Here is a 26905-nt window from a genome sequence, read left to right as displayed (position 1 = left end):
GGTATTTTGTACACTACATTGGTTTTGCTCATGTTGGGTATCGGGTCCTTCGTTCTGGTGAGTTGTTGTCTGAGCGTGGCTGTTGGTTTGTGTGCTGTTATGTGTCCTAGGGGTCGCAGTAGTCTGGCTGTTAGTTCTGGGATGCTCCTGATGTATGGTAGTGTGGCTAGTCCTTTTGGTTGTGGTATGTCCTTGTTCCGTGGTCTTTCTCTTAGGCATCTGTTGATGAAGTTGCGCGGGTATCCATTTTTGGCGAATACCTTGTATAGGTGTTCCTCTTCTTCTTTTTGCAGTTCTGGTGTACTGCAGTGTGTCTATAATAATAAGTAAAAATAATAAAAGTTATAGTATAATAAAGGGGTGGAGTACCAAGGTTTTGATAAGGTCATGGGCAAGTTCACCAGAACCATCTGGGATTCCTCGTGCAGATTCATAGCCACTGATCTCTCTTATTAAACTAATGATACCATATGGGGAAGAATGCCCAAATAAAGTCATTGACAGAAGTGAGATTTGATCAATAGTAAAAGTTTATTACATAGTATTTAATAACTAGTTACATTACATCTGAGATCCATGGTACTCTCAGGTAAGCCATGAGGCTGAGCATACCGGGAAAAACATTACTGTTTAGCTACAAAGATTTAGCACTAAGGTGACAACCTACAGACTGAAAGACATAAGTCAACAACTTCAATGAAGAGTCCTTTATATCATGATGGGTGGGGCTTATCGCCTAATGTCAGTTAACCCTTCCAGGTACTAACTTCCTTCTATTGCAGTATTAATCCGTAATAAATCATGTGTGAGTTTCCAGATGGAGTATTATGTTCAGTTCAGAGCGTTCACTTTAAGGAAGGATAGTAAGGGCTTTGAAAGAGTGCAGAACAGCTTTTATTGGGATGGGATCAGGGAGAAGGGACTTCGGTTGTGTGGAAAGGTTGAAGAGGCTGGTATAGTTCTCTGAAGAGCAAGAGAAGAGATAAATAAAGTTAGGAATTTTAAACAAGTAAACAGGAAGACAGCTGCAAACAGTGGTGTCAGCATGGTCAGTCACCAGAGATACACAGATTTAAACAAATTGGAAGAAGAACCACACACATTGAGCTGTGGCACTCTGCAATCGAATTGGCGAGAAGGTTAATGGAAGCAGCAAAAAGAACCTCAGAAAGGAATGGATAAATACTCAAAATGGAAAAAGAATTGCATGGCTACCTGGAAATAATACAGGCAGAAGTCACATGACACCAAGTTGTAGTCTGACAGGTTTACTTGAAATCAGAAGCTTTAGGTGTGCAGCCCCTTCTTCAGGTGTAGTGAAAGAGAAGAACACATAGACCCAGAACTAATAGGTGGAGAGATCAAAAGATCATACAACTGGTGTGAGTGGGTTGTCAAATAATAAGTCTCTGCAGATGATCAAGAGTGTCAGATGATTTGAGTAAAGTGTCAACAACTGAAAACAACTGATGACCTATAATCTGATTAAATGAGGCAGAGAGATAATAACAAAAAATTAAAAATAAAGTGGTTCTGGAGACAAACTAAATGACTGGAATTATATGATGGTTATAGAGTTGTACACAAAGAGTCTAACCAAAATAATAAGTAATCCAAAACTATATAAACTAATTAAGGTAGAGAGATGATAACAATTTATAAAGGTGACAGTGTCAAAACAGGTACAGAACAGTGTGGTGGGGTCACATGAACCCAAGTTCACAACTGAGGCTATCTTCATGGGTACAGAACTTAATAATGAGTTTCTGCTCAGCAATTCTGAATTGTTGTGTATCTTGAAATCTATCTGACGACGCTTACCCGAAGATCTGAGGCCAAATGTCTTTGACAGATGAAGTTCCCGGACTGGGAGGGAACATTCCGGTCTGAAGATTGTTGCACAGTGTCCATTCATCCGTTATCATAGACACTGGATGGTCTCACCAATATACCATGCCTCTGGACATTCTTGCCTGCAGCATATGAGATAGACAACATTGGCTGAGTCACATTAGTCTCTGCTGTGTACATGGTGGGTGGTGTTCCCACATGTGATGGTAGGATCCATGTTGATGATCTGACAAGTCTTGCAGTGGTTGCCATGGCAGGGTTGTATGGTGCTGTGGTCGATGTTGTCCCGAAGGCTGGGTAGTTTGCTGCTTAAGGTTTGGTGGTTGTTTGAAGTGGAGGCGTAAGGATGACATGTTAAAGACTGCGAAGAACATGGCACTGTCCCTCTGCCCTGGGGAAGTACTGAAAAACGAAGATCAGTCATATCCTGTGTCTGTCTTCTGAGAAGGTCTTGCAGTTTTTCGCTGTGGCATGTCAGAACTGGTGATCAATGAGTTGAGCTTCATATCCCGTTCTTTTGAGGGCATCCTTCAAAATCTTTAGGTGTCCATAACATTCCTCATCATTTAATATATTTCGGGTGAAAGCTAGAGAAGTGCAGCATTGTGAGATTATCTGTGGGCTTCTGGTAGAGTGAGGTACTGAGGTGTCAGTCCTTGATTGAGATGTGTGTATCCAAAAATGAGACTGGTTCTGATGAATAGTCAATGGCAAGTCTAATGATGGGATAGAACGCGTTGATATCACTATGTAGTCATTTCAGTGATTCCTCGCCATGAGTCCAAAGGAAAATAATATCTGGAAAGAATACAAGAATAGTTTTAATTCCATAGCCCTCACCATGAGCCAGTATAGTGACAATAAGTCAGGTACTCTCCTTTTGCACTGTATCAGTGCACCACAACATAAAGCAGTGGGCAAGATCAAATATAAAGGATTTAAACAAAGATCACAAGGATATTCATTCACACAGACCCATGACGGTCCCAGGGCCCATGGATATGGCAAAATGTCAGCACTGGAAATGAGATCGGTCAGGTGGAAGAACAGGGTTGCAGTAACAGGAGAAATAAACATAATTTAAACTGTTGACATGTATGGAGAGAAAATATCAATATAGTCTGGTTGGGCTCAGTGGTCTGTTTCTGTGTTGTTAGATTTGTTTATTTCTCTGAGAATTATAAACTCATTAGTTTGACTTTTATTCTGATCAAATACGTTCAGGCTGATTGCTTTAAGAAAGTAATTAGAGAGATATTAGCAAGTGCGAAGGCAATAAATTCAGGTATACTGGGCTTGTGGAAAGTATGTTAGGCCAAATGAAAATAACTGGATGGTGATGAGAATCAGTAACTGAGGAATCAGTGATGAGAACACTTTAATATAGCTTTCAACAAGTTTCGGATGGGGATCTACAAATCTAAACAAATCTAAACAAAACTTGGGAGAGGCACAAGGAGAAATGGAAATCTAGCAGCTCGAAAGAGCTGAAGAAACAACAAAGGGAGAAAAGGAAATTAAAAATAATTCATGGTAGGTATTTAACAGGGACTTGCCCATCAGCTATCAGGAAGTTATTAATTCAGTAAGTCAGATATTAAAGAGGCAAAATTGAGTTTGAGTAAAGAGTTAGCAAAGACAAGTAATCTGAGACTGATGTATCTGGAGTTGGTGTATTCCCAGCACTACCTGAACATCCTGGGGCTTACCCTTGATCAGAAACTGGACTGGACTAGCCATATAAATACAGAAATTGCTGGAGAAACTCAAGGGGTCTGACAGCAGTTGTGGAGAGAAAGCGGAGTTCACGTTTCAAGTCCAGTGACCCTTCTTCAGAACTGGATTCAAAATGTCAACTCTGCTTTCTCTACACAGATATTGCCAGATCTGCTGAGTTTCTCCAGCAATTTTTGTTTCTGTTTCAGATCTTCAGCATCCTCATTTATTTGTTTTATTTTAGCCATATCAACACAGTGACTACGAGAGCACATTGGAGGCTAGCAATGCCACAGCAAGAATCTGACCACCTGACCCCCCCTAAAACCTGTCCACCACCTCTCACCCTCAATAACGCCGCGATATTAACCACCACCTGAACTCCCCCACCCCTCTCACCCACTCCAACCTCTCACCCTCAATAACCCCAAGTGCCTCCTCCCTACCTTTTATCTTAGCCTACTGGACACACTTTCCTCATTCCTGAAGAAGGGCATATGCCCGAAACGTCGATTCTCCTGTTCCCTGGATGCTGCCTGACCTGCTGCGCTGTTCCAGCAACACATTTTCAGCACCATCTACAAGCCACAAGTCAAGAATGTGATGGAATACTCCCCACTTCCTCGGATGTGTGCAGCTCCAACAACATTCAAGAAGCTTGACACAATCAAAGCACTTGGCTTGATTGGCACTTCATCTACCACTTTTAACATTCCCTTCCTCCACCACCAAAGCCCTGTAAAAATTTACCAGGATACCTTCCACAGAATACTTAAAAACCTATAACTGCTTCCATGTAGAAGGACAAGGGCAGCAGATACATGGGAATATAACCAACCACCAGCCACTCACTGTCCAACTTGGAAATATGAGGAAGCGTCACTGGACCCAAAATGTTAACTCTTATTTCTCTTCACCAATGCTGCCAGACCTGTTGAGCTTTTCCAGCAACTTCCATTTTTGTTTCTGATTTACAGAAAACACAATTTTTCCATTTTTATTTGGAAATATATTGTTGTTCCTTCACTGTCACTGGAGAAAAATCCTGGAAACAGCTGCATTGTGAGTTTCCTCCGCGGCGGCACGGTGGCACAGTGGTTAGCACTGCTGCCTCACAGCGCCAGAGACCCGGGTTCAATTCCCACCTCCTCTGTGTGGAGTTTGCACATTCTCCCCGTGTCTGCGTGGGTTTCCTCAGGGTGCTCCGGTTTCCTCCCACAATCCAAAAATGTGCAGGTTAGGTGAATTGACCATGCTAAATTGTCCGTAGTGTTAGGTGTTAGGGGTTAGGGGTAAGTGTAGGAGTATGGGTCTGGGTGGTATACGCTTCGGCGGATCGGTGTGGACTTGTTGGGCCGAAGGGCCTGTTTCCACACTGTAAGTAATCTAATCTAATCTAAACCAAATGGACTGCAATGGTTCAAGAGGAGGTCAGTTACACCTTCTAAAGAGCAATGTGATATAAGCTTTAAATGTTGTCTAATCAGTGATGCAAATAGCTAGTGGAAGATTAAAGAACGAAGAATATATGTCTCATCTATATGAGGCAATATTTCCCTAGTTTAATAGTAGGCTTGTGTCACTATTGTGATCCTTTTCCCAAGGCCATTCTAATATGTTGGCGAAACAACAAATCGTTTAATCACCACAATTCACTGAAGGTGCCATTCCATGCCATCAGAGATCCTGTCTCTTGGGTGGGACTTTCCAAGAACCGTGTCTGTCTCTTTGGAGGTTAAATCTTCTGTGACTTATACCTGATGTCAAGCCAATGTTTAACCTCAATCAACATCACAAAGACAGATTATCTACCAAGTAATGCGTTGCCGTTGTAGCATCTTGCTGCTGTGTGCACATTGACTGTGTGCTGTGTTTCCCATATCACAACAGTGACTACACTTCAAAAAGTACATCTGACTATAACAAAAACAGGCATTGCTGGAAAAGCCCAGTAGGCCTGGCAATATCTGTAGACAGGAAGCTGAGATAAGCTCCGGTGAGCCTTTCTGAGAACCTTTCTTCTGTTCTGAATAAGGGTCACTGGACTTGAAACAATGACACTTTCTCTCCACAGGTGCTACCAGACCTGCTGACCTTTCCCAGCAACTTCTGTTTTTGTTTCTGATTTCCAGCATTAGCAATTCTTTGGGGGATTTTTTACTTCGGGCTACTTTAAGACATGTGGTGGTCAGGAGAAGTGCTACATAAATGAAAATTTTGCCTTTTTAAATTAATGAACATGTATACCTATAGAGTTGTATAAACATATATGCATTTACAATATGTTGGCGGAGTAGCACACTTCAGCCAGAGCTCATCTGTTCTGTCCGTTTCTTTCTGTCTTTTTTTTTTCCTCCTTTCCTTTCTCTCTTTGTGTTTCTTTTCTTCTTTCTTCTCTCAGCCTCAGCACAGACCCAGCGAGGCGTCCTCCTGACCCAGAGTGGGAGTCTTTTGGCAACATATGGCGGTCTTCTGGCCCTGTGTCCAAGATGGCCGGTGGTGAGAGTGGGGCTGAGTGTACACCCGGGTGATAGGTGGCTGCAAGTAGGTCCCGGCTGGGCATGTTCCGGAGGCAGCAACAGCAGGAACGATGACATCGTGGCCCAACATGGGAAGAGTGAATGGTGAGGGTGGCCCCCCCCAGTATCTGTGGCAGTAACCAGATCAGGAGCTGAGGTCACCCGGACAGCAAGCTAAGCAGAGGAGAGTGGGACCCCAGCAAGCACTCATCAAAGACTGTTAAACTTTTTTTTTCTGGTTTATATTAAGAAGGACTTTAATGTCAACAAATACATTATTTCTTTATTTTCTACTTATTCTACAAATGCTTAACTTTTAAAGTTTGTTTCTTTTGTTACTTTGTACTTGAGTTTTTTGTGGCGCCATGTGTGGGTGACATTATACATTTTTCACCACACGCCCATACTTCTGTACTTGAATACATGTGACAATAAATCTAAATCTAAATTATACATGAAAATAGGAACATCCTCTTTCATAGTAACCCCATGAAATTTTTTTATTTCATGAAAACTGGTTTAACCTCAGCAACAAAACCAAATTGCTGACATCATAACTCATTGGGGGAATCAATAAAGTATATTCCTGAGAAATGTGGCCATGTTGACTCCAAATATAAGTTTCATTCCTCATTGAGTCATGCAGTTCATTAATTTGTCATTGTAATAAAAACACAAATGAAGACAAGTTATAGTCTCAGAACTCCAAGGAAATTTTTGCCATTTTGTTTTCCTGCGTCAGCTGGAAACCCTTAAATCTGCTAAGGTTAGGGTTAGGGTTAGTCAATAGTCAATGGACCAATCATGTCTGAATTCTTTGTCTGACCAATCCCAAGCTAATTTTATGCCCCCACTCTCGCAATATCTTGTATCAGTCTCAAACTAATCCCACTACCCCAGCCTCTCCCTATGGCCCTGCATCAATCCCAAATGGATCCCAGTTCTCTATGCTCTCCTTATGGCCCTGTAATCAATCCTCATCTCATCCCACTGTTCCATCCTCTCCTTGTAGCCCTGTATCAATCCCAAACTAATCCTACTAGCCTGCTTTCTCCCCATAGTCCTGCACCAATCCCCAAACTAATCTCATTGCCACACTGTCACTGTAGCCTTGTATCAGTCCCCAAAATAATCCTACTATCGTCCTCTCTTTCTATAATCTTGGATCAATCCCAAATTAATCCTACTCTTCCAACATGATCCCCAAAGCCCTGTATCAATCTCTATCTGTTTCCCATCGCTACTGCTATCCAGAGCTGATATGTCTCTATGGTTCTCAGCTGGCACTTAAACTGCGCTCAGAACTCAAACACTAATTCAAGAGAAACATGGAATGCTGGCCTTTATCTCAAGAAAGCTTGAATACAAAGAGTAAAATTATTATCACAGCTGGACTGAGCTCTGGTTATATTCCAATCAGAAATTATTGGATTCAGTTTAGATTAGATTACTTACAGTATGGACACAGGCCCTTGGGCCCAACCAGTCCACACCGATCCGCCGAAGCGCAACCCACCCATACCCCTACATTTACCCCTTTAACCTAACACTACGGGCAATTTAGCATGGCCAATTCACCTGACCCGCACATCTTTGGACTGTGGGAGGAAACCGGAACACCCGGAGGAAACCCACGCATACATGGGAAGAATGTGCAAACTCCACACAGTCAGTCGTCTGAGTCGGGAATTGAACCCGGGTCTCTGGCGCTGTGAGGCAGCAGTGCTAACCACTGTGCCACTGTGCCGCCCACATGTTCCATCCTCTCCTTGTAGCTCTGTTCTGGACACTACGCCTTGGGAGGACTATATCGGCACTGGAGGGGGTGTAGTGTGCATTCAAAATAATATTGAGGGCAAAATGGTTGTTGTACAGTATTGGTGGTTCTGGAACCCAGGTGGGGTAAAGGAGTTAAGATACAGATCAGCCATGAGTGGCACAACGGGCTTGAAGGACTGAAAGGCTATCCTCTTGTTTCGCGTTCCTTACTGTGTGGGCTAGCTGGTGTTTAGTATAGTTTCTCAGTAAGACTTTACTCTTATCCTCAATAAAATCCAAGATGTGAATGGCCTATACTTTATTGATCAAGGAAATCTGTCACTGAACCCTTAAAATTTCTCTTCTCAAACACGCACCACATCCTTCAATGACACAGATATCCCCAACCTTTGTTTTCACCTCAGAATATTTCTCTGAGCTTCTTCCCATCAACTTAAATCATATCAGCTCCCTATCTATTCCATGAACTTATCTACGTCTTCCTGTACATTCCTCTTTTCCCATATGGGTTGATGCCACACTATGAGCTTGGACTCTTTGCAGATTGATTGAGTAGAAGGCAAAGTGAAGGATTATCTTTAGGCCTGGATTTCAAAGTAACTCCATTAGTTGTACATTGAAACTAAATCCTCCTGTAAATGGTAATTACAGATATATCAGGCTTTGACATTAGGTAAGGACTAAATTATCTTCTTCATGTGTTCATGCCTGTGTTTACTCTATATTTTCCAAAGAACAATGTCATTTAATCTCGTTTAGTCTAGTGTAGAATGATCTAACTCCACCCACACTGTTGTTTATACCCAGTGATGTGTAGCTCTGTGACATCATCGCAAGGTTACTCCAAGTGCCCAAAGTCCTTACATAGCAACATTCACCCACATCCTTTGCAAAATCTGATTATATTTCTAATGTTAATAAATTGTAATATCACACACCCTCAGAATCCAGTTCCAAATCTGATGACAGAAATGGGCTAATCACCAGGACACACCAATCTAAACCTTCCCTGTCATTCAAACAGGACCCATTATTTCTCGCCACCTCGTTCTCCATCAATCAATCAGCATTTTTATCAGACTGGAACAGGCTTCACTTGAAACACCTCAGAAGGCTTTTGACAATCTATACACTCAAAATGCTTTAGCCATTCGCATCAAATAAGATGGGTCACTTCTTCAAAAAAAACCTCCATCAACAGAAATTGTACCACGGAATTGTCCAAGAGTCCATAGGGGAAAAAATGAATTTAAGTGGTGTTGTGAGATGTTTGACATTCAAGCCTTTGTTTATCAGCAGAATATCTGACATATTTCCAAAGGGTCTACTGCACTGAAGTGGGAGTTGAACCGAGATGCTGAGCTGAAGAGGAGTTTAAAACTATGATCTATTCACATGGAAGTCAAAACACTGCCATGAAGTCAAGCTGATGAGAAGGTTGAGGGAGGAGAAATTCCACAGTTCTTGCAAGAGAATGACTCAGTGGTTGGATCCTGATTTTGACACAATGGAAATACAAGGGGGACTAATTGCTGAGGAAACAAATTACGTTAATTAGGAATTGCAAACATTAGCTTGATTGTTTTCACTGTGTTTGTGTAGTCAACAACAGCTTTAAACACCATCTGTGACTATTCATGACATTGAGCTTTAGAACCAGTGTTTGGAAGCATTCCAGACTGAGATTTTTGTTAAACACAATCTCAGCAATCGCTCTTCATCTTCCTGTCACCATTAGCTTTAAATGCAGTCGAGTTTAGCTGGTCTTTTGTGTTGAGTCATTATTCATGTAATAAAACCAACTTGCAGCAAACGCTATATAATAAGACAATTGGCACTTTATTGTAAATGCATATTGTGACATTTGTTCAGCTTCATCTGACTCACCAGCATCAAACTACATCCCTTCCAATCAGAGTGGTTCTATTGTCTTTTAATGAAGGCACAATATGTTCTAAACATTCTATCACAAAGTTCATCATCACCGTTTTGATGAGAACTTCACTTCCCAGGCTGTCAGTAATTATCTGGGGTAAGATTTGAGATCTTTTGTCAATTTCTTCGACACAAAGTTAGCACCATGACAGCCCATGAGAGATCCTGTTGCCAGATTAATCCTCACAGGTTTGAGGTATTCTTCATCTATATTTCTAGCCCAAGCTACCATAAGTCACTGGGAGAAGTCATCGCTAATTGGAGTCATAGCTGCACATAGGGAAATAGTTGTGGTTGTTGGAGGTCAGTCATTTCAGCTCCAAAACATCTCTGCAGGGTAGTGTCCCAGGCTGAACCATCTTCAGCTGTTTCATCAACGACCTTCCCCCCATCCTAAGAAGGATGTTCACTGATGATTACACAATGTTCAGTACCATTCACTACTCTTCAGATACTGAAGCAGTCCATGTTCAAATGCAGCAAGAACTAACTTGAGCTGATAAGTGGCAAGTAACATTTGCATAACTCAAAGGGCGACATGGTGGCTCAGTAGCTAGCACTGCTGCCTCACAGCGCCAGGAACCCAGGTTCAATTCCAGCCTCGGGTGACTGTCTGTGTGGAGTTTGCACATTCTCCCCATGTCTGCATGGGTTTCCTCCGGGTGCTCTGGTTTCCTCCCACAATCCAAAGATGTGCAGGTCAGGTGAATTGGCCATGCTAAATTGCCCATAGTGTTAGGTGCATTAGTCAGAGGGAAATGGGTCTGGGTGAATTACTCTTCAGAGGGTTGGTGTGGACTTGTTGGGCCGAAGGGCCTCTTCCCACACTGTAGGGAGTCTAATCTAAAAGTGCCAAGTAATGACCATCTCCAACAAAACAGGATCTAGCCAGCATCCTGTATTCAAAAGAATTATCATCATTGAATCCCCCACTATCAATATCCTAAGGGCAGAAACTGACTTGGAAACAAAAATAGAAGTTGCTGGAAAAGCTCAGCAGGTCTGGTAGCATCTGTGAAGATAAATCAAAGCTAACTTCTGAGGAAGGGTCAGCAGATCCGAAATGTTAGCTTTGGTTTCTCTTCACAGATGCTGTCAGATCTGATGACCTTTTCTAGCAACTTCTGGTTTTGTTTCTGATTTACAGCATCTGCAGTTCTTTCTTTTTTAGAAACTGAACTAGGCCAGTCATGTAACTATAGTGACTGCAAGCGTCAATCAGAGGCTAGGAATCCAGCAGCGATGACTCTACCTTCTGACTCCTGTCCACCAAGGCACAAATCAGGATTGAGATGGAATACTCCCCACTTGCCTGGATGGGTGCAGCTTGAATACCACTTAGGGGGCTTGACTCTATTCAGCACCAAAGTAGCCCACTTGATTGGCAACACCGACATGAACATCCACTCCCTTCACCACTGGCGCTCAGTAGCAGCAGTGTGTACTATCGACAAGGGGCACTGCAGGAATTTATCAAAGATCCTTAGCCAACATCTTCCAAACCCACAAGCACTTCCATCTCGAAAGACAAGGGTAGCAGATACACGGGAACATCACTACCTGCAAATTCCCCTCCAGGCCAATTCCCATCCTGACTTGGAAATTCCTTCAATGTCACTTGGTCAAAATCCTCGAACTTCCTCCCGAACGGTATTGTACATGTACTGCAATAGTTCAAGATGGCCTCTCATTGCCACCTTCTCAGACAGCAGCAACCACATCCTGCCATTTAACTAAAAATGGGTGTTTCAGTGGCTGATGCTTGTCCTGACATCATCCTGTAACAGCAACCAGGAGGATGAAATTTCAAGCACTGCTTCGAGTGATATTCTCTGTTCAAAGGGGTGTTCATTCATAAAATCCCTACAGTGTGGAAACAGGCCATTTGGCCCAACACATCCCCACGGAAGAGTAACCCACGCAGAGCCATTCCGCTATCCTATTACTCTATATTTCCCCTGACTAACTCATCAAACCTACACATCCCTGAACACTAGGGCAATTTAGCATGGCCAATTCACCTGATCTGCACATCTTTGGATTGTGGGAGGAAACCGGAGCACCCATAGGAAACCCATGCAGACACGGGGAGAATGTGCAAACTCCACCCAGACAGTCACCCGAGGCTGGAATTGAACCTGGGTCCCTGGTGCTGTGAGGCAGCAGTGCTAACCACTGGGCCACCATGCCACCCACTGACACTCATTTGTTGCTATTTTTGTGAAGACAACTTTCCGCATCAAGAATCATAATCAGAGATTTACCCCACAGAATGAGACCACTTGGCCCTTCATATCTCTCATGGCTCGCAGGAATGATCAGCCCAATCCCAGGCCTAGTTCCTTGTCTGTAATTTGTAGGCACTTAAAGTGCACATTTTGATGTTTATTTAAAACATGACAAAGATGTCTCTATCACCTTTTCAGGCAGTGATTTCGGGATCCCTATCACACTCTGGGTGAAAATGTTATTTTTCAAATCCCCTCAAGCTCCTGTTCCTCTAACTCTCAATCTTTATTCACTGGTAATGGATCCCTCTGCCTAGAGGAATAGGCTATTCCTATGCCCATTCTCTGGATTCATCATAATGTTACATGTTAAATAAATCTTCCTTCAGTCTCCTTTATTCCAAACTGAGAAAAAGGCCAAACCATCCAATCATACCTTCCTACTAAATTTCCCTGATCCAGTCAATATTCTCATCAATCATACTTTTACTCTCTACAGTACAATCACATCTTTTCTATATTGTAGTGACCAGAACTGCATACAATGTCGAGCTATAGTCTATATTTCTCATTTTCTCACTCAGGTCTTTTGTTCTATTCCTTAGCCAATAAAAGCAAATGTCCAATCACCTTCTTAAGCACCATGCCAACTTTTCCTGCGACCTATGGATCTGACTTCCTGTTCTTCCACAATTCTCAATACCCAGCCAGTAATTGTCTATCTCCCAATTTGTTAGCCTTCCCCAAATGCATTGCCTTACACATCTCCAAATTCCATTTGCCTTTGTCTCCATCATACTATTGATCTTCCTGTAGTCTACAGCTTTCCTCCTCACTGTCAACAATAGCACCAATTGCTATCTCTCAATTATTCTCCCATGTTCAAACCAAGGTTATTGATGCATACTACAAACAATGCAGAAATCACAAACCGATAGAAACCTCGTGAAGCAGCTTTCCATTTACAAAATGAACAGCTGACCATAATCTTCATGAAGGGATTTTGCTCGAAACATCGATTTTCCTGCTCCTCGGATGCTGCCTGACCTGCTGTGCTTTACCAGCACCACTCTGATCTCCAGCATCTGCAGTACCCACTTCCGCCACAATCTCTTGCTTCCTGTCCTTGAACAAATTTTGAATTGAACTTGAACCTAGTTAGAAACATAGAAAATAGGAGCAGGAGTAGGCCGTTTGGCCCTTCAGGCCTGCACCACCATTCAATATGATCATGCCTGATCATCCTACTCAGTCCCCTGTTCCCACTTTCTCCCCATACCTTTTGATCCCTTTAGCCATAAAAATTATATCTAACTCCTTCTTGAAAAGTTTTGGCCTTAGCCACTTTCTGCGGCAGAGAATTCCATCAACTCACCACGCTTTAGTAAAGACATTTCTCCTCTTCCCAGTCCTGAATCGTCAATTCCATATTCTTAAACAGTAACTCTGGTTCTGGTCAATCTAGTCATAGGGAAAATCTTTCCTGCATTTATCCTGTCTAGTACTGTTAGAATGTTCTAGTTACTATGTGTTCTCCCATCATTCTTCTAAACTCCAGGAAATATAGTTCTAACTGATCCAGTCTCTCTTCATAGTTCAGTCCTGCCATCCCAAGAATCAGTCTGGTAAACTTTTGTGCACTCCCTTCATAGCTAGATTATCCCTCCTCAGATAAGGAGACTAAACTGCACACAGTACTCCAGGAGTGGTTTCACCAAGACCATTACAGCAAGACATCCATGCTCCTGTATTCCTGTGAAGGCCAATATACCATTTGCCTCTTCACCACCTGCTGTACCTGCACACGACATTTCTATTAACTCATGAAATGTGGGCATCACTGGTTGTACCATATTTATTGCCCATCCCTAGTTACCCTGGTGATAAGATGCTTTCTTAACCAGCTACAGTTCCTATGCTGTAGATAATCTACAATATCATTAGGGAGGAAATTCCAGGACTTTGACCCAATGATAGTGAAGGAACAGTGATATACTTCAAAGTCAGTGAGTGGCTTGAAGGGGACTTTATAGTTGGTATCTGCTGCCCTTGTCCTTCTAGATGGAAATGGTTGTGAGCTTGGTGATGCTGTCTGAGGATCTTTGGTGAATGTCTGCAGTGCATCTTGTAGATACTACACACACTGCTACTAAGTGTCAGTGGTGGAGGAAGTGGATGTTTGTGTATGTGGTGCCAATCAAGCAGACTGCTTTGTCCTGGATGGTGTCACGCTTCTTGAGTGTTGATGGAGCTGCCCCCATCCAGGCAAATGGGGAAGTATTCCATCACACTCCTGACTTGTGCCTTGTTGATGGTGAACAGGCTTTGTGGAGTCAGGAGCTGAGTTACTCACTGCAGGACGTTTAACTTCTGACCTGCTCTTGTAGCCATGTGTTTATGTGGTGAGTCCAGTTGATTGCTGATCAATGGTAGCCCTCATGATGATGATAGTGGGTTCAACACTATCAACATCGTGAGGGTTGATGATGACAGGAATGGTGATGACATTGAATATCAAGGGCGATGATTAGATTGTCTTATTGGAGGTAGTCACTGCCTGGTATTAGTGTGGCGCAAATATTAAAAATGGTTTACAAGGACACCTAGATCTTGTTACACCTCCCCTTTCCTCAAACTGTTGCCATCCAGATAACAAACTGCCTCCCCGTTTTTGCTACCAAAGTGGATAGCCACACATTTATCCATATATATTATGTATTTGCCTATTCATTCAGGCTGTCCAAAGCATATTGAAGCATCATTGACAGATGTCAGAGGTAGTTTCTTTACTCAGAGAGTAGTAAGGATATGGAATGCTTTGCCTGCAACGGTAGTAGATTCGCCAACTTTAAGTACATTTAAGTCATCATTGGACAAGCATATCGACGTACGTGGAATAGTGTAGGTTAGATGGGCTTCAGATTGGTATGACAGGTCGGCGCAACATCGAGGGCCGAAGGGCCTGTACTGCGCTGTAATGTTCTATGTTCTATGTTCTATCCTTTTCACAGCCTTATGTTGCCTGCAAACTGAGAGAAATTACATTTACTTCCCTCATCTAAATCATTAATATATATTATGAATAGTTGGAGTCCAAGCACTGATCCCCACTAACTGTAGCCTACTGCTTACTGTCTGTCACTCAGAAAAAGCCCCGTCTATTCCTACTGTTTGAATTCACCTGAGCTTTTACCTTTGAGACCATGTCAAAAGTCTTGCTATAATTCATCAAATGCACTATTCCCACTACTCCTTGTTACCCCCTCCAGAAAGTCAATCAATTAATCAGATGCAGCCCTTTCTAAACAAAGAAACTGCCTTCCCTTAACAAATCCAGGTTGTTTTTACTTCATTGTCTCTTCCTCAATGAAGATTTGTCTTGTCACTTCAATATTTTCCGATAATTTTCCCACCACATGGCTTAGGCTGACTGTTGTGTAATGATTGGCTTGATTCCTTTCTTCCTTTTTGAACAATTCCTGAACATCCAAGCAACTTTAACCTGCAAATTCCCTGAGGACTTCATGGGGGTAGAGCACTTTCTGAATCTAACGTCCAAACAGCGTCAGGGATTTGGAACAAGTGGGATTTGTCTGGTCAGCATTTATCCAGCTGAGATTATAACTAACAAGTGGGCGGCACGGTGGCACAGTGGTCAGCACTGCTGCCTCACAGCGCCAGGGACCCGGGTTCAATTCCTGCCTCAGGCAACTGTCTGTGTGGAGTTTGCACGTTCTCCCGTGTCTGCGTGGGTTTGCTCCAGTTTCCTCCCACAATCCAAAGACGTGCAGGTTAGGTGAATTGGCCATGCTAAGTTGCCCGTAGTGTTAGTGGAATGGGTCTGGGTAGGTTGCTCTTTAGAGGGTCAGTGTGGACTTGTTGGGCCAAAGGGCCTGTTTCCACACTGTAAGTATTCTAATCTAAAAAAAAATTAGAATCCAAATTAAAACTGTAAAGAAAACTACAAGCTGGTTAATATAAACAGACTGGCTGTGACAGTTAACTTTCTTTCAACTGAAAGTGTCTGTCTCAATAATTATCAATTATTTTGCTCAAAAACTGCATGAATTTATGTAAAAACCTGTTATTTCACTTTTTAGATTGGAATCAATCTAAACATCAGGTCATAGACAGAGAACACAGGGGGCTAATACCTTCAACATATTGACTAGCTATCACCATTGTTAACAGCTAACCCAAGAATGCAACTTTAAAAAAAAGGGTTTTGTGATTTACACATGAAAGAAGTGAAACTATCACTGTATTCTAACAGATGAAAGGCTTAACAGACAATTAATTCTTCAATGTATAATTTCAATTACATCACACTGAAAATTTTTGCTATAAATTCTGTTACGATCGAGCCCTCCACAATCACCTGATGAAGGAGCGTTGCTCCGAAAGCTAGTGTGCTTCCAATTAAACCTGTTGGACTATAACCTGATGTTGTGTGATTTTTAACTTTGTACACCCCAGTCCAACACCGGCATCTCCGAATCACAATTATTTTGCAGTTGTAATTTGGTGCAAGTCAGAACTTCTGTATACCAGTAGACAGGGTTGACAAGAGTATGGAGCAAAATAACCAGGGAATAGAGTGTGTTAAAGACCAGCTGCTGAGGTGGAAATTGGTGCAACTGGGAATCTGTACAGTTGAGAAAAGAAATTGCTGATTTTTATTGTTTTTTTTATTTCACCTATCAAAGCTAACAAGGTCTATTCTATTTTCTCCCAGTTAAGAGATTATTACTTGTTTTCTAATTTATGAATAGCCAAAGTCTTTTCTGCGGGATAGGGGAGTCCAAAACTAGAGGGCATAGGCTTAAGGTGAGAGGGGAAAGATTTAAAAGTGACCTCAGGAACAACATTTTCATGCAGAAGGTGATGAGTGTGTGGAATAAGCAGCCAGAGAAAGTGATATATAAATAAGATTGGGCCAAATGCTGGCAAATGGGACGAGGTCAGTTTAGGATTTCTGGGCCACATGGAGGAGTTGGACCAAAGGATGTGTTTCAGTGCTGTATATCTCTATGACTTTATGACTCTATAATCAAATCAATAAGGTTAGATAGACATGTTTGGATTAGTAGACTGTCCTGACTGCAAACTTGGAAATCTGTGGAATGTATCACAATCTTGGACAACCATATCAAAGTCCACAGCATAGAAAAAGGTTTGTCGGCCCATCAAGTCTGTGACAGTCAAAAACAGCCACCAAACTAATCTAATCCCAATTTCCAGTAGTTGCCCCACAGCCTTGTGTGCCTAGGCATCATAATGTACATCTAAATGTTTCTTAAATATTAAGATCAATGGAACTGATGGAATGTATTGCAAGGGGAATGTAATAAAAACACTTTATAGCAGCTGTACAGGGCCTTGTCAGCGGAAAGTGCTGGAATAAATTATTAAGGAAGTGTTAATGAGGCCTATATAGAGTGAACAAATTATTTTTAAAAAGTCAATAAATGTTCCATTGCTGTCTTTCTCTCTAATTTCTCATTGGCAGTTTGAATGAATGGACATTTTTGAAAACAAAATCTGGAGTAGGTTAGGAACAGATCTTTAAAAAATTAAAGTTCCATGAAATTTATCAAATCGCAATTTGACATGTATTAATACAGTAATTAATTACAGAGACTACAGATGGCCAAACCCTGAATTGAGCAAATTTTGACAATCTTATGGTGATTAATCATATTCAACTGCCTCTCACATTTTTTTGAATTTGGTGCTGCCACAGTTTATTCTGAAGCCGAGAACGATCACCTGAACAGAGGATAATGATGTGGAGGTGCTGCTGTTGGACTGGGGTGGACAAAGCTAAAAATCCCACAACACCAGGTTATAGTCCATCAGGTTTATTTGGAAGTACAAACTTTGGGAGCGCTGCTCCTTCATCAGCTAGCTAGTGATAAGAACAGTGACTGTGACATTGACTCTGAGCAAAAGAGATTTATCAGGAAATAGAGTCATAGAGTCACAGAGATGTACAGCATGGAAACAGACCCTTCGGTCCAACTCATCCATGCTGACCAGATATCCCAACCCAATCTTGTCCTACCTGCCAGCACCCGGCCCATATCCCTTCAAACCCTTCCTATTCATATACCCATCCAAATGCCTTTTAAATGTTGCAATTGTACCAGCCTCCACCACTTCCTCTGGCAGCTCATTCCACACACGTACCACCCTCTGCGTGAAAAAGTTGCCCCTTAGGTCTCTTTTTTATCTTTCCCCTCTCACCCTAAACCTATGCCCTCTAGTTCTGGACTCCCCGACCCCAGGGAAAAGACTTTGCCTATTTACCCTATCCATGTCCCTCATAATTTTGTAAACCTCTATAAGGTCACCCCTCAGCCTCTGACGCTCCAAGGAAAACAGCCCCAGCCTGTTTAGCCTCTCCCTATAGCTCAAATCCTCCAACCCTGGCAACATCCAGGATTGCCAGGGTTGGAGGCAAGGTGGCACAGTGGTTAGCACTGCTGCCTCACAGCACCAGAGACCCGGGTTCAATTCCCACCTCAGGCGACTGACTGTGTGGAGTTTGCACGTTCTCTGCGTGAGTTTCCTCCGGGTGCTCCGGTTTCCTCCCACAGTCCAAAGATGTGCAGGTCAGGTGAATTGGCCATGCTAAATTGCCAGTAGTGTTAGGTAAGGGGTAAATGTAGGGGTATGGGTGGGTTGCGCTTCGGCGGGTCGGTGTGGACTTGTTGGGCCGAAGGGCCTGTTTCCACACTGTAATGTAATCTGTAATCTGTAAAAACACCCTTGTAAATCTTTTCTAAATCCTTTCAGGTTTCACAACATCTTTCCAATAGGAAGGAGACCAGAATTGCACACAATATTCCAAAAGTGGTCTAACCAATGTCCTGTATAGCCGCAACATGACCTCCCAATTCCTGTACTCAATACCCTGACCAATAAAGGAAAGCATACCAAACACCTTCTTCACTATCCTATCTACCTGTGACTCCACTTTCAAGGAGCTATGAACCTGCACTCCAAGGTCTCTTTCTTTAGCAACACTCCCTAGGACATTCAGTGTATAAGTCCTGCTAGGATTTGCTTTCTCAAAATGCAGCACCTCGCATTTATCTGAATTAAATTCCATCTGTCACTTCTCAGCCCATTGGCCCATCTGATCAAGATCCCGTTGTAATCTGAGGTAACCTTCTTCGCTGGCCATACACCTCCAATTTTTGGTGTCATCTGCAAACTTACTAACTGTACCTTTTATGTACACATCCAAATCATTTATATAAATGATGAAAAGTAGAGGGCCCAGCACCGATCCTTGTGGCACTCCACTGGTCCCAGGCCTCCAGTCTGAAAAACAACACTCCACCACCACCCTCTGTCTTCTACCTTTGAGCCAGTTCTGTGCCCAAATGGCTAGTTCTCCCTGTATTCCATGAGATCTAATCTTGCTAATCAGTCTCCCATGGGGAGCTTTGTTGAACGCCTTATCGAAGACCATATCGACCATGTCCACCACTCTGCCCTCATCAATCCTCTTTGTTACTTCTTCAAAAAACTCAATCAAGTTTGTGAGACATGATTTCCCACGCACAAAGCCATGCCTGATCAGGTCCTGGAGATTTATCCACTTTTATGTGTTTCAAGACATCCGGCACTTTCTCCTCTGTAATATGGACATTTTTCAAGGTGGCACCATCTATTTCCCTACATTCTATATCTTCCATGTCCTTTTCCACAGTAAACACTGATGCAAAATTCTGATAAATGATGTTGTTTAAATTAAATTATGCATACGAGGGTTATCTTGGAATTTTTAAAGAAGTTTGTGGTGCAGTACTATTCCGTCATCTGAGATGAAAGCTCTGGATTCAAGCCCCACTCTGGGACTTGAGGTTCAAAATCAGTGTTCACAGCAAGGCCAGATGGATTTGTTACTCCTCCCAAAGCAGGCAGGAAGTGCAGGAGAGATTACTACTCAGCCACAGGACATAAAGGAGACTCTGCTGTTTGGGCCATTGCTCCAGACTGCAACATGATGGAAAAGTATGTGTTATCATAGTAACCCAGAGTCCCAGAGTAAATGGTAAACCACCACAAGGGAAATTTATATCAAATAATAATCTCTATCAGGCAAGTGTACAGGGAAATTGTTCAGTTGGTTTTTGGAGTCTTGTCATTTGAATCATGTGTTAATGAAATCCAGGAAATTGTTTTATCAAGAAATATTAATACCGATTGTCATCTCTTTAATGTTCAGGTGGAAAAGGGAATGAAGAGCTCCTTGGGTGAAGTAATGCTACAGGCTATCATTGCTTACTCTAGCACTTCAAGAAAGGAGTGGGTGCTGAACTGGCCTGGCCAAGTAGTGTTGGCATCTAGCATTGTATACTGGACTGCAGCTGTCTCAGCGGTGAGTAACCAGCCCTAACTCTCTCACCAGGTCAGTATCCAGTCCCTGCCCTCTCGCAGAGGCAGCAACCAGCCCTTGCTCTCTCACAGGGTCAATATCTAGCCTCTGCCCTGTCACTTGTATAGATTAAATATATATGAATAAAGTATATTTTTGAAATAAAAAAAATATGTTCTTATCAGTTTAATCAGAGGGCCCACGCAGTCATTTGGGCTCCGCTGGCGTCTCAGCTCAATGTAATCGCACCAACCTGTGAATACGAATGATTACCCTGTTTCGATACGCAAAGAAATGGAATGTGTACAGAATGATGACATGTCCAATTGTATAGATTAAATATATATGAATAAAGTATATTTTTGAAATAAAAAAAAACCAGCCCTAACTCTCTCACCAGGTCAGTATCCAGTCCCTGTCCTCTCGCAGAGGCAGCAACCAGCCCTTGCTCTCTCACAGGGTCAATATCTAGCCTCTGCCCTGTCACTAAGTTAGTATCCAGTCCCTCTCACAGGGTCAGGTACTACTTTTTGCCCTGTCACAGGGCCAGTAACTGGTTTTTGCCTTCACAGGGTCAGATACCAGTTTTTGCTCAGTCATTAGAGAACCACAGACTTGTTGACAGAGAGATGGTGCCGGTGAGGTATTTGACAGCAAGTGACTGTACTCATTAATGAGGGACCGAACTAGGCCTGGGATGTCCAGGAGCATAGTCAGGAGCAGAGATGTTATCAGAAGCTGTTTAAAAAGATGCAATTTTCTTTATGATTTGTACATGGGACATGGGTATTGCTGTCTAGGCTCAGCATTTATCACTGGATCCTAGTTGCCCTTGAAGGTGTTGGTGAGCTGCCTTCTTGAACTGCTGCAGTCCACGTGCTGTAGGTAGACCTGCAATGCTCTTAGGGAGGGAATTCCAGCATGGAATTCAGGATGGACATGACCCACCAACAGTAAAGGAACGCCAATATATTTCCCAGTCAGGATGGTGAGTAGCTTTGAGGGGAACTAGTGGGTGGTGGTATTCCCATATATTTGCTGCTCTTGTCCTTCTGGAAGTGCAGAATCACAGAATTGTCACAGTGCACAAGGAGGACATCCAGCCCAACAAATGTGCATGGGGTCCATGACCTAGTATCAACTCCCGTCTTTCCCCCATAACCCTGAGCACCATTCTGTCCAAACACCCATCCAATATCCTCTTACATGCCTCAATTGAACCTGCTTCCACCACATTTCCAGGCAGCATATTCCAGACCATAACGACTCACTGTGTAAGAAAGCTCTTCTCAGATCATTCTTGCTTCATTTGCACTTTAAATCTGCATCCTCTCATTCTTTTTCCATTACGAACAGAGACAGTTTCTGCCTTTGTACTCAATCCACCCTCATCATGGTTTTGAAAACCTCTATCAAATCACCTCTCAGCCTTGTTTACTCCCAACCTCTTCAATCTATCCTCATCACTGAAGTTTCTCATTCCTGAAACTTGTCTTGTAAAACACTTCTGAATTCTGCATTCCTATAATGTGGCATCTGCAACTGGTCATAATGTTCGAGCTGAGGTCTAACAAGTGTGGCAGGTGTGGGGAATGGTGGACGGCTGGGAATTTGAGGCTCTGATCAAGAAAAAGAAGGAGGCCTATCTTAGGTCTCGACAGCTGAGATCGAGTGAATCACTGGACGAGTATAAGAGCAGCTGGGAGGATATTCAAGAGGGCAAACAGGGAACGCAAGATAGCTTTGGCAAATAGGATTATGAAAAATCAAAATGGATTCTACAAATACATTAAGGGCAAAAGAGTAACTAGGGGGAGAATAGGGCTTCGTAAAGATCACCATGGTAGTCTATGTGTGGAACCACAGGAGATGGTGAGTATAAATGAGTTTTTGCAGTGCATCGAATAGATGGAGCACTCTGATACTCCTGTGCATTGGTGATAAAGGGATTGAATGTTGAATGTTTGTGGATGTGATGTCAATCAAGCAGGTTGCATTATTCTGAATGGTATCAAGCTTCTTGAGTGTTATTGGAGCTGCACTCATCCAAGCAAGTGGGGAGTATTTCATCACACTCCTGAATTGTGGACAGGTATTGCGGTGTCAGGAATCACGTTACCTGCTGCAGTATGTTATGGACCGAGCCAGACCCTCTCAAAGCATTTTTAAGAAGGTAACCCAGACCCTAATTGTTTTAGTTGGTTTAGGCAGTTGTAAGGTACATATCCCAGCTGGTCAAACCACTCAGCTTTAAGGAAAACAGAAATTATGTACACACCACCAAATGAAACACAAGCAAAAGAAAACCGAATTTAGAAAAACAACTATTTGAAAACCCAACCGACATAATATACCCGCAACTTAACAAAGGAGCTCCTCCAATTTCCTGCATCCCCATGAACACACCCCTTGGCAAAAAAAAAGTAAGTTCAAACACAGGTTTTTACAGGAGACATGTTAGAGAGAGAGAGAGAGAGAGAGTCAGCCAGAAACCTCTGTTGAATCAGGGAACCTTTTTTTTCCCCCAGCAGCTGCCTTTGACCAGCAGCTTCCAAGAGACTACTTGCTGAAACCAAACCAAACCATTTTTTAAAAAACCCTGAATTGGGAGAATTGGCCACTCCCCTTTCATTCTAGAAGTTTGTAAACAAAAACCTAAATACCCTTTTCTCTGATTATTCGTTAGGCCGTATCTGTTAGCCATTAGCAAAGTCCCTAACACAGACAAATTGGAACCTCTGCCTTTTACAACCCCTTTTGAAAAAAACCAGGACAACATAACCTTGTTAAAGGAGCAACATCGTCACACCTCCCCCCCCCCTTAAAAAAAGAACCATCAATATCCATAGATGCCTTCATTTTAAAACCCCTTAATCTTACACTGTTGGTGGAAATTGGAATTGCCAGGCATTTGTGTGCTGTGAATGTTACTTGCCACTTTTCAAGCCAAAGGAGAAAGTGAGGACTGCAGATGCTGGAGATCAGAGCTGAAAATGGAAGAAGGGCTCATGCCCGAAACGTCGATTCTCCTGCTCCTTGGATGCTGCCTGACCTGCTGCGCTTTTCCAGCAACACATTTTCAGCACTTTTCAAGCCAAGCTTGGATAAGTGCAAGTCATGGTACCACTCACAGTGAAATTGCCTCAAGCAATAGAGGGAATTTAATGCCCTCCCTCAGGCACATTTGGACAGTTGGAGGTTCAATTGCTAATCAATTGGATGAGAGGATACTGTGTGGAGACCCTAATTAATTCGGGGACAGGAAGGTTCATACACTGCCCTCCCATCCCAGTGCTAACTGAGGAACTAAAGCCCATGTAAGGACTTCATCATACACCGACTGGCATTCAGACTCGGCCTGCTGGGACTGTGTTCACCTTGCATATGGTCTTCCAGAGGAGGTCCTTAATTGCCAGGAACTCAACGTAATAAGGCATGGGCAATAAATGCTATTCAGCCATAACTGCATCACATGAAAGAAAAAGAAAACCAAAATGTGGATTCTAACACTTCAGGAAGAGGCTGTAAACAGAAGGCTGATGACTGACCAAACAGAGAACTCAAAATGGTGAAAGGCCTTGATGGAGTGGGTACAGAGAGAATTCATGGCAGAAGTGGGTACTGCAGATGCTGGAGATTAGAGTCAAGATTAGAGTGGTGCTGGAAAAGCACAGCAGGTCAGACAACATCCGAGGAGCAGGAAAATCGATGTTTTGGGCAAAAGCCCTTCATTAGGAATGAGGCTGGAAGCCTCAGGGGTGGAGAGATAAATACAAGGGGGCTGGGGAGAAGGCAGCCAATAGGTGGATGGAGGTGGGGACAAAGGTGATAGGTCAGAGGGGAGGGTGGAGCGGATAGATGGGAAGGAAGATTGGCAGGTAGGACAGATCATGAGGATGGTGCTGAAGTGGAAGTGTGGAGCTGGGGTGAGGTGGGGGAAGGGGAAATGAGGAAACTGGTGAAGTCCACATTGATGCCCTGGGGATGAAGTGTTCCGAGTCGGAAGATGAGACATTCTTTCTCCACGCATCGAGTGGTGAGGGAGTGGTGGTGGAGGAGGCCCAGGACCTGCATGTCCTCGACAGAGTGGGAGGGGGAGTTGAAATGTTCAGCCACGGGCAGTGAGGTTGATTGGTGCGGGTGTCCCAGAGATGTTCTCTGAAGCGCTCTGCAAGTAGGCATCCAGTTTCCCCAGAGTAGAGGAGACCACATCGGGAGCAACGGATATAGTAAATAGCATGTGTGGAAGTGCAGGTGAAACTTTGATGGTTGTGGATGGCTCCTTTGGGGCCTTGGATGGAGGTGAGGGGGGAGGTGTGGGCACAGGTTTTGCAATTCCTGCAGTGGCAGGGGAGGGTGCCAGGAGGGGAGGGTGGGTTGTTGAGGGCGTTGACCTGACTAGGTAGTCATGGAGGGAATGGTCTTTGCAGAAAGTGGATAGGGGTGGGGAGAGAAATATAGGGCTCCATTTGTAGCTGGCCGAAATGTGAGATTTATGTGGAGGTTGGTGGGGTAGAAGATGAGGACTGGGGGGGTTCTGTCCTTGTTGCGGGTGGAGGGGTGGGGTTCGAGGGCAGAGGTGGAGGGCATCATCAAACATGTGGGAGGGGAAATTGCGATATTTAAAGAAGGAGGCCATTTGTTGTATTCTGTAGTGGAACTGGTCCTCCTGGGAGCAGATGTGATGAGGCGGAGGAATTGGGAATATGGGATAGCATTTTTGCAGGAGGTAGGGTGGGAGGAGGTGTAATCCAGGTAGCTGAGGGAGTCAGTGTTGAGTCGGTCATCATTGATGCAGATGGAGAGGTCCAGGAACGCACAGAGATAATGCATCCTATTGTGGGGAAAAGCACAATGAGACTCCATCAGTATTAGAGAGTCCCCAAAAAATCCGTGGAATTCAAGATTATAGAGAGTGAATAAATTCCCTGCATTTAAAGAGAAGTCAGACAAGCATTTGAGCAAGAAGAGAATAGATGGTTACACTGTTAGATTTAGAGAAAAGACTGGAAAAGGTGTAGTGAGGAAAGACACGGAGGTAGATTGATCAGGCAAAATGGCCTTTTTCTGTGTCCTATGTCCTAGTAACCTTAGGATATCAAAGAAATAGGTGCCCCTAATTATAATCTTCCAAAATTCTCAATTTAGGAACCATACTTGGCGATTCAGAAATTGGTTGTGTTGCTCTGCTCCATAAGAGAAGATAGGAGGGGAACCACAGTTGGCCTAGCTTCTGTTATTAGGAACTAACTCATCATTGGGATGACTGAACTCTCTGAAGATATTCAGCTAAGCAGAGAGGGTCAGCATGGGTTTGTAAAGGGTAGGTCAGGTCTGTGTTAAAGTTTTAAAAAGGTGACTAAAACTGTCAATGGAGAGATGTCCAGAGATGCTGTTTACGTAGAATTCCAGAAAGTATTTTGTATTTCTAAAGAAACCGTTGACTGTAAGTGAAACTTGTGGAATTGAAATATTCATACTGTAACTGAGAACATTAACAGATAATCTTGCAAATTAACATGCCCATGAAGCCTATCAGTATGCTCATCACAGTTCCCAACATTTATAAGTTTTGTAAAATTAAAATTGTGGCCATCACACTCACATTTGTTGAATTTTTAAAAATCAGGAAAAGTACTGGTGCTAATTCTGACCTTGGAGTCATTGAACCCCACTGTATACCTATCTCCAGTCCAAAACAAATCTTACCACTATTCTGTTTCTCTGTTAGGCAATTTCTTCTGAATCTAGATCAGTTCCATTTATTCCACAGTCTTTGATTCTGTTGGTAAGCGTTGACTGTGGCACTTTATCAAAGGCCTTTTGGAAGTCCATATACATGTTGCCAACCATATTCCTCTCATTTGTTACTTTATTAAAAAATCCAATAGTTTCATTTTTGAAAACTTCAAGAATTTGATTCCCTGATGTATATGCTTTTGGGTATTATTTACTTGAGAGCAATTGTGTCTCCTTCTGCACCAGTTCCCAGCCCATGTCAAGGGATCGGTCAGTCCACCAAATCTAGCTGTAGGTCAATCTGTGCACTTGTAGCTCATGTCCCCATATAGAGAGACAGCAACACACAGGGCAGTGCCAACATCTCTCAATTGTATTACAACAGCAGGCAAGTGCCAATGGGAAACGGCAAGAACATTTGAAAGTCATTTTACTTTTTTGAAGAATCAAAATCCAATGCACCACCACTGGTGCGGTATCATCATTACTGGGTCAGTATCACTGTCACTGGGTCAGTGTCACTATCACTGATTCAGTATCACTGTCATTGGGTCAATATCACTGTCATTGGGTCAATATCACTGTCATTGGTGTGGTGCTGGAAAAGCACAGCAGGTCAGGCAGCATTCGAGGAGCAGGAGAATCGACGTTTCAAGAAAGAGCCCTTCATCATGTTTCTCCTGCTCCTCAGATGCTGCCTGACCGGCTGTGTTTTTCCAGCTCCCCACTCTTGACTCTGATCTCCAGCA

The 26905-nt window shown here is 43.0% G+C and overlaps 1 protein-coding gene across 1 annotated transcript in view; it reads left to right on the top strand.

Annotated features, from left to right (window-relative positions):
• The window catches only part of LOC122561437 (dynein axonemal heavy chain 3-like), a 466282-nt gene that overhangs the window by 188773 nt on the left and 250604 nt on the right, over positions 1-26905 (top strand). Inside the window, exon 21 of the mRNA XM_043713180.1 lies at positions 20268-20420. Coding sequence (XP_043569115.1) covers positions 20268-20420 — 153 coding nt within the window. The remainder of the gene's footprint in view (positions 1-20267; positions 20421-26905) is intronic.

Source organism: Chiloscyllium plagiosum, chromosome 23 (genome assembly GCF_004010195.1).
Source record: "Chiloscyllium plagiosum isolate BGI_BamShark_2017 chromosome 23, ASM401019v2, whole genome shotgun sequence".
Lineage (NCBI taxonomy): Eukaryota > Metazoa > Chordata > Chondrichthyes > Orectolobiformes > Hemiscylliidae > Chiloscyllium > Chiloscyllium plagiosum.
Note: the sequence above shows the minus strand (reverse complement) of the source record. Positions and strands in the feature narration are given on the sequence as shown.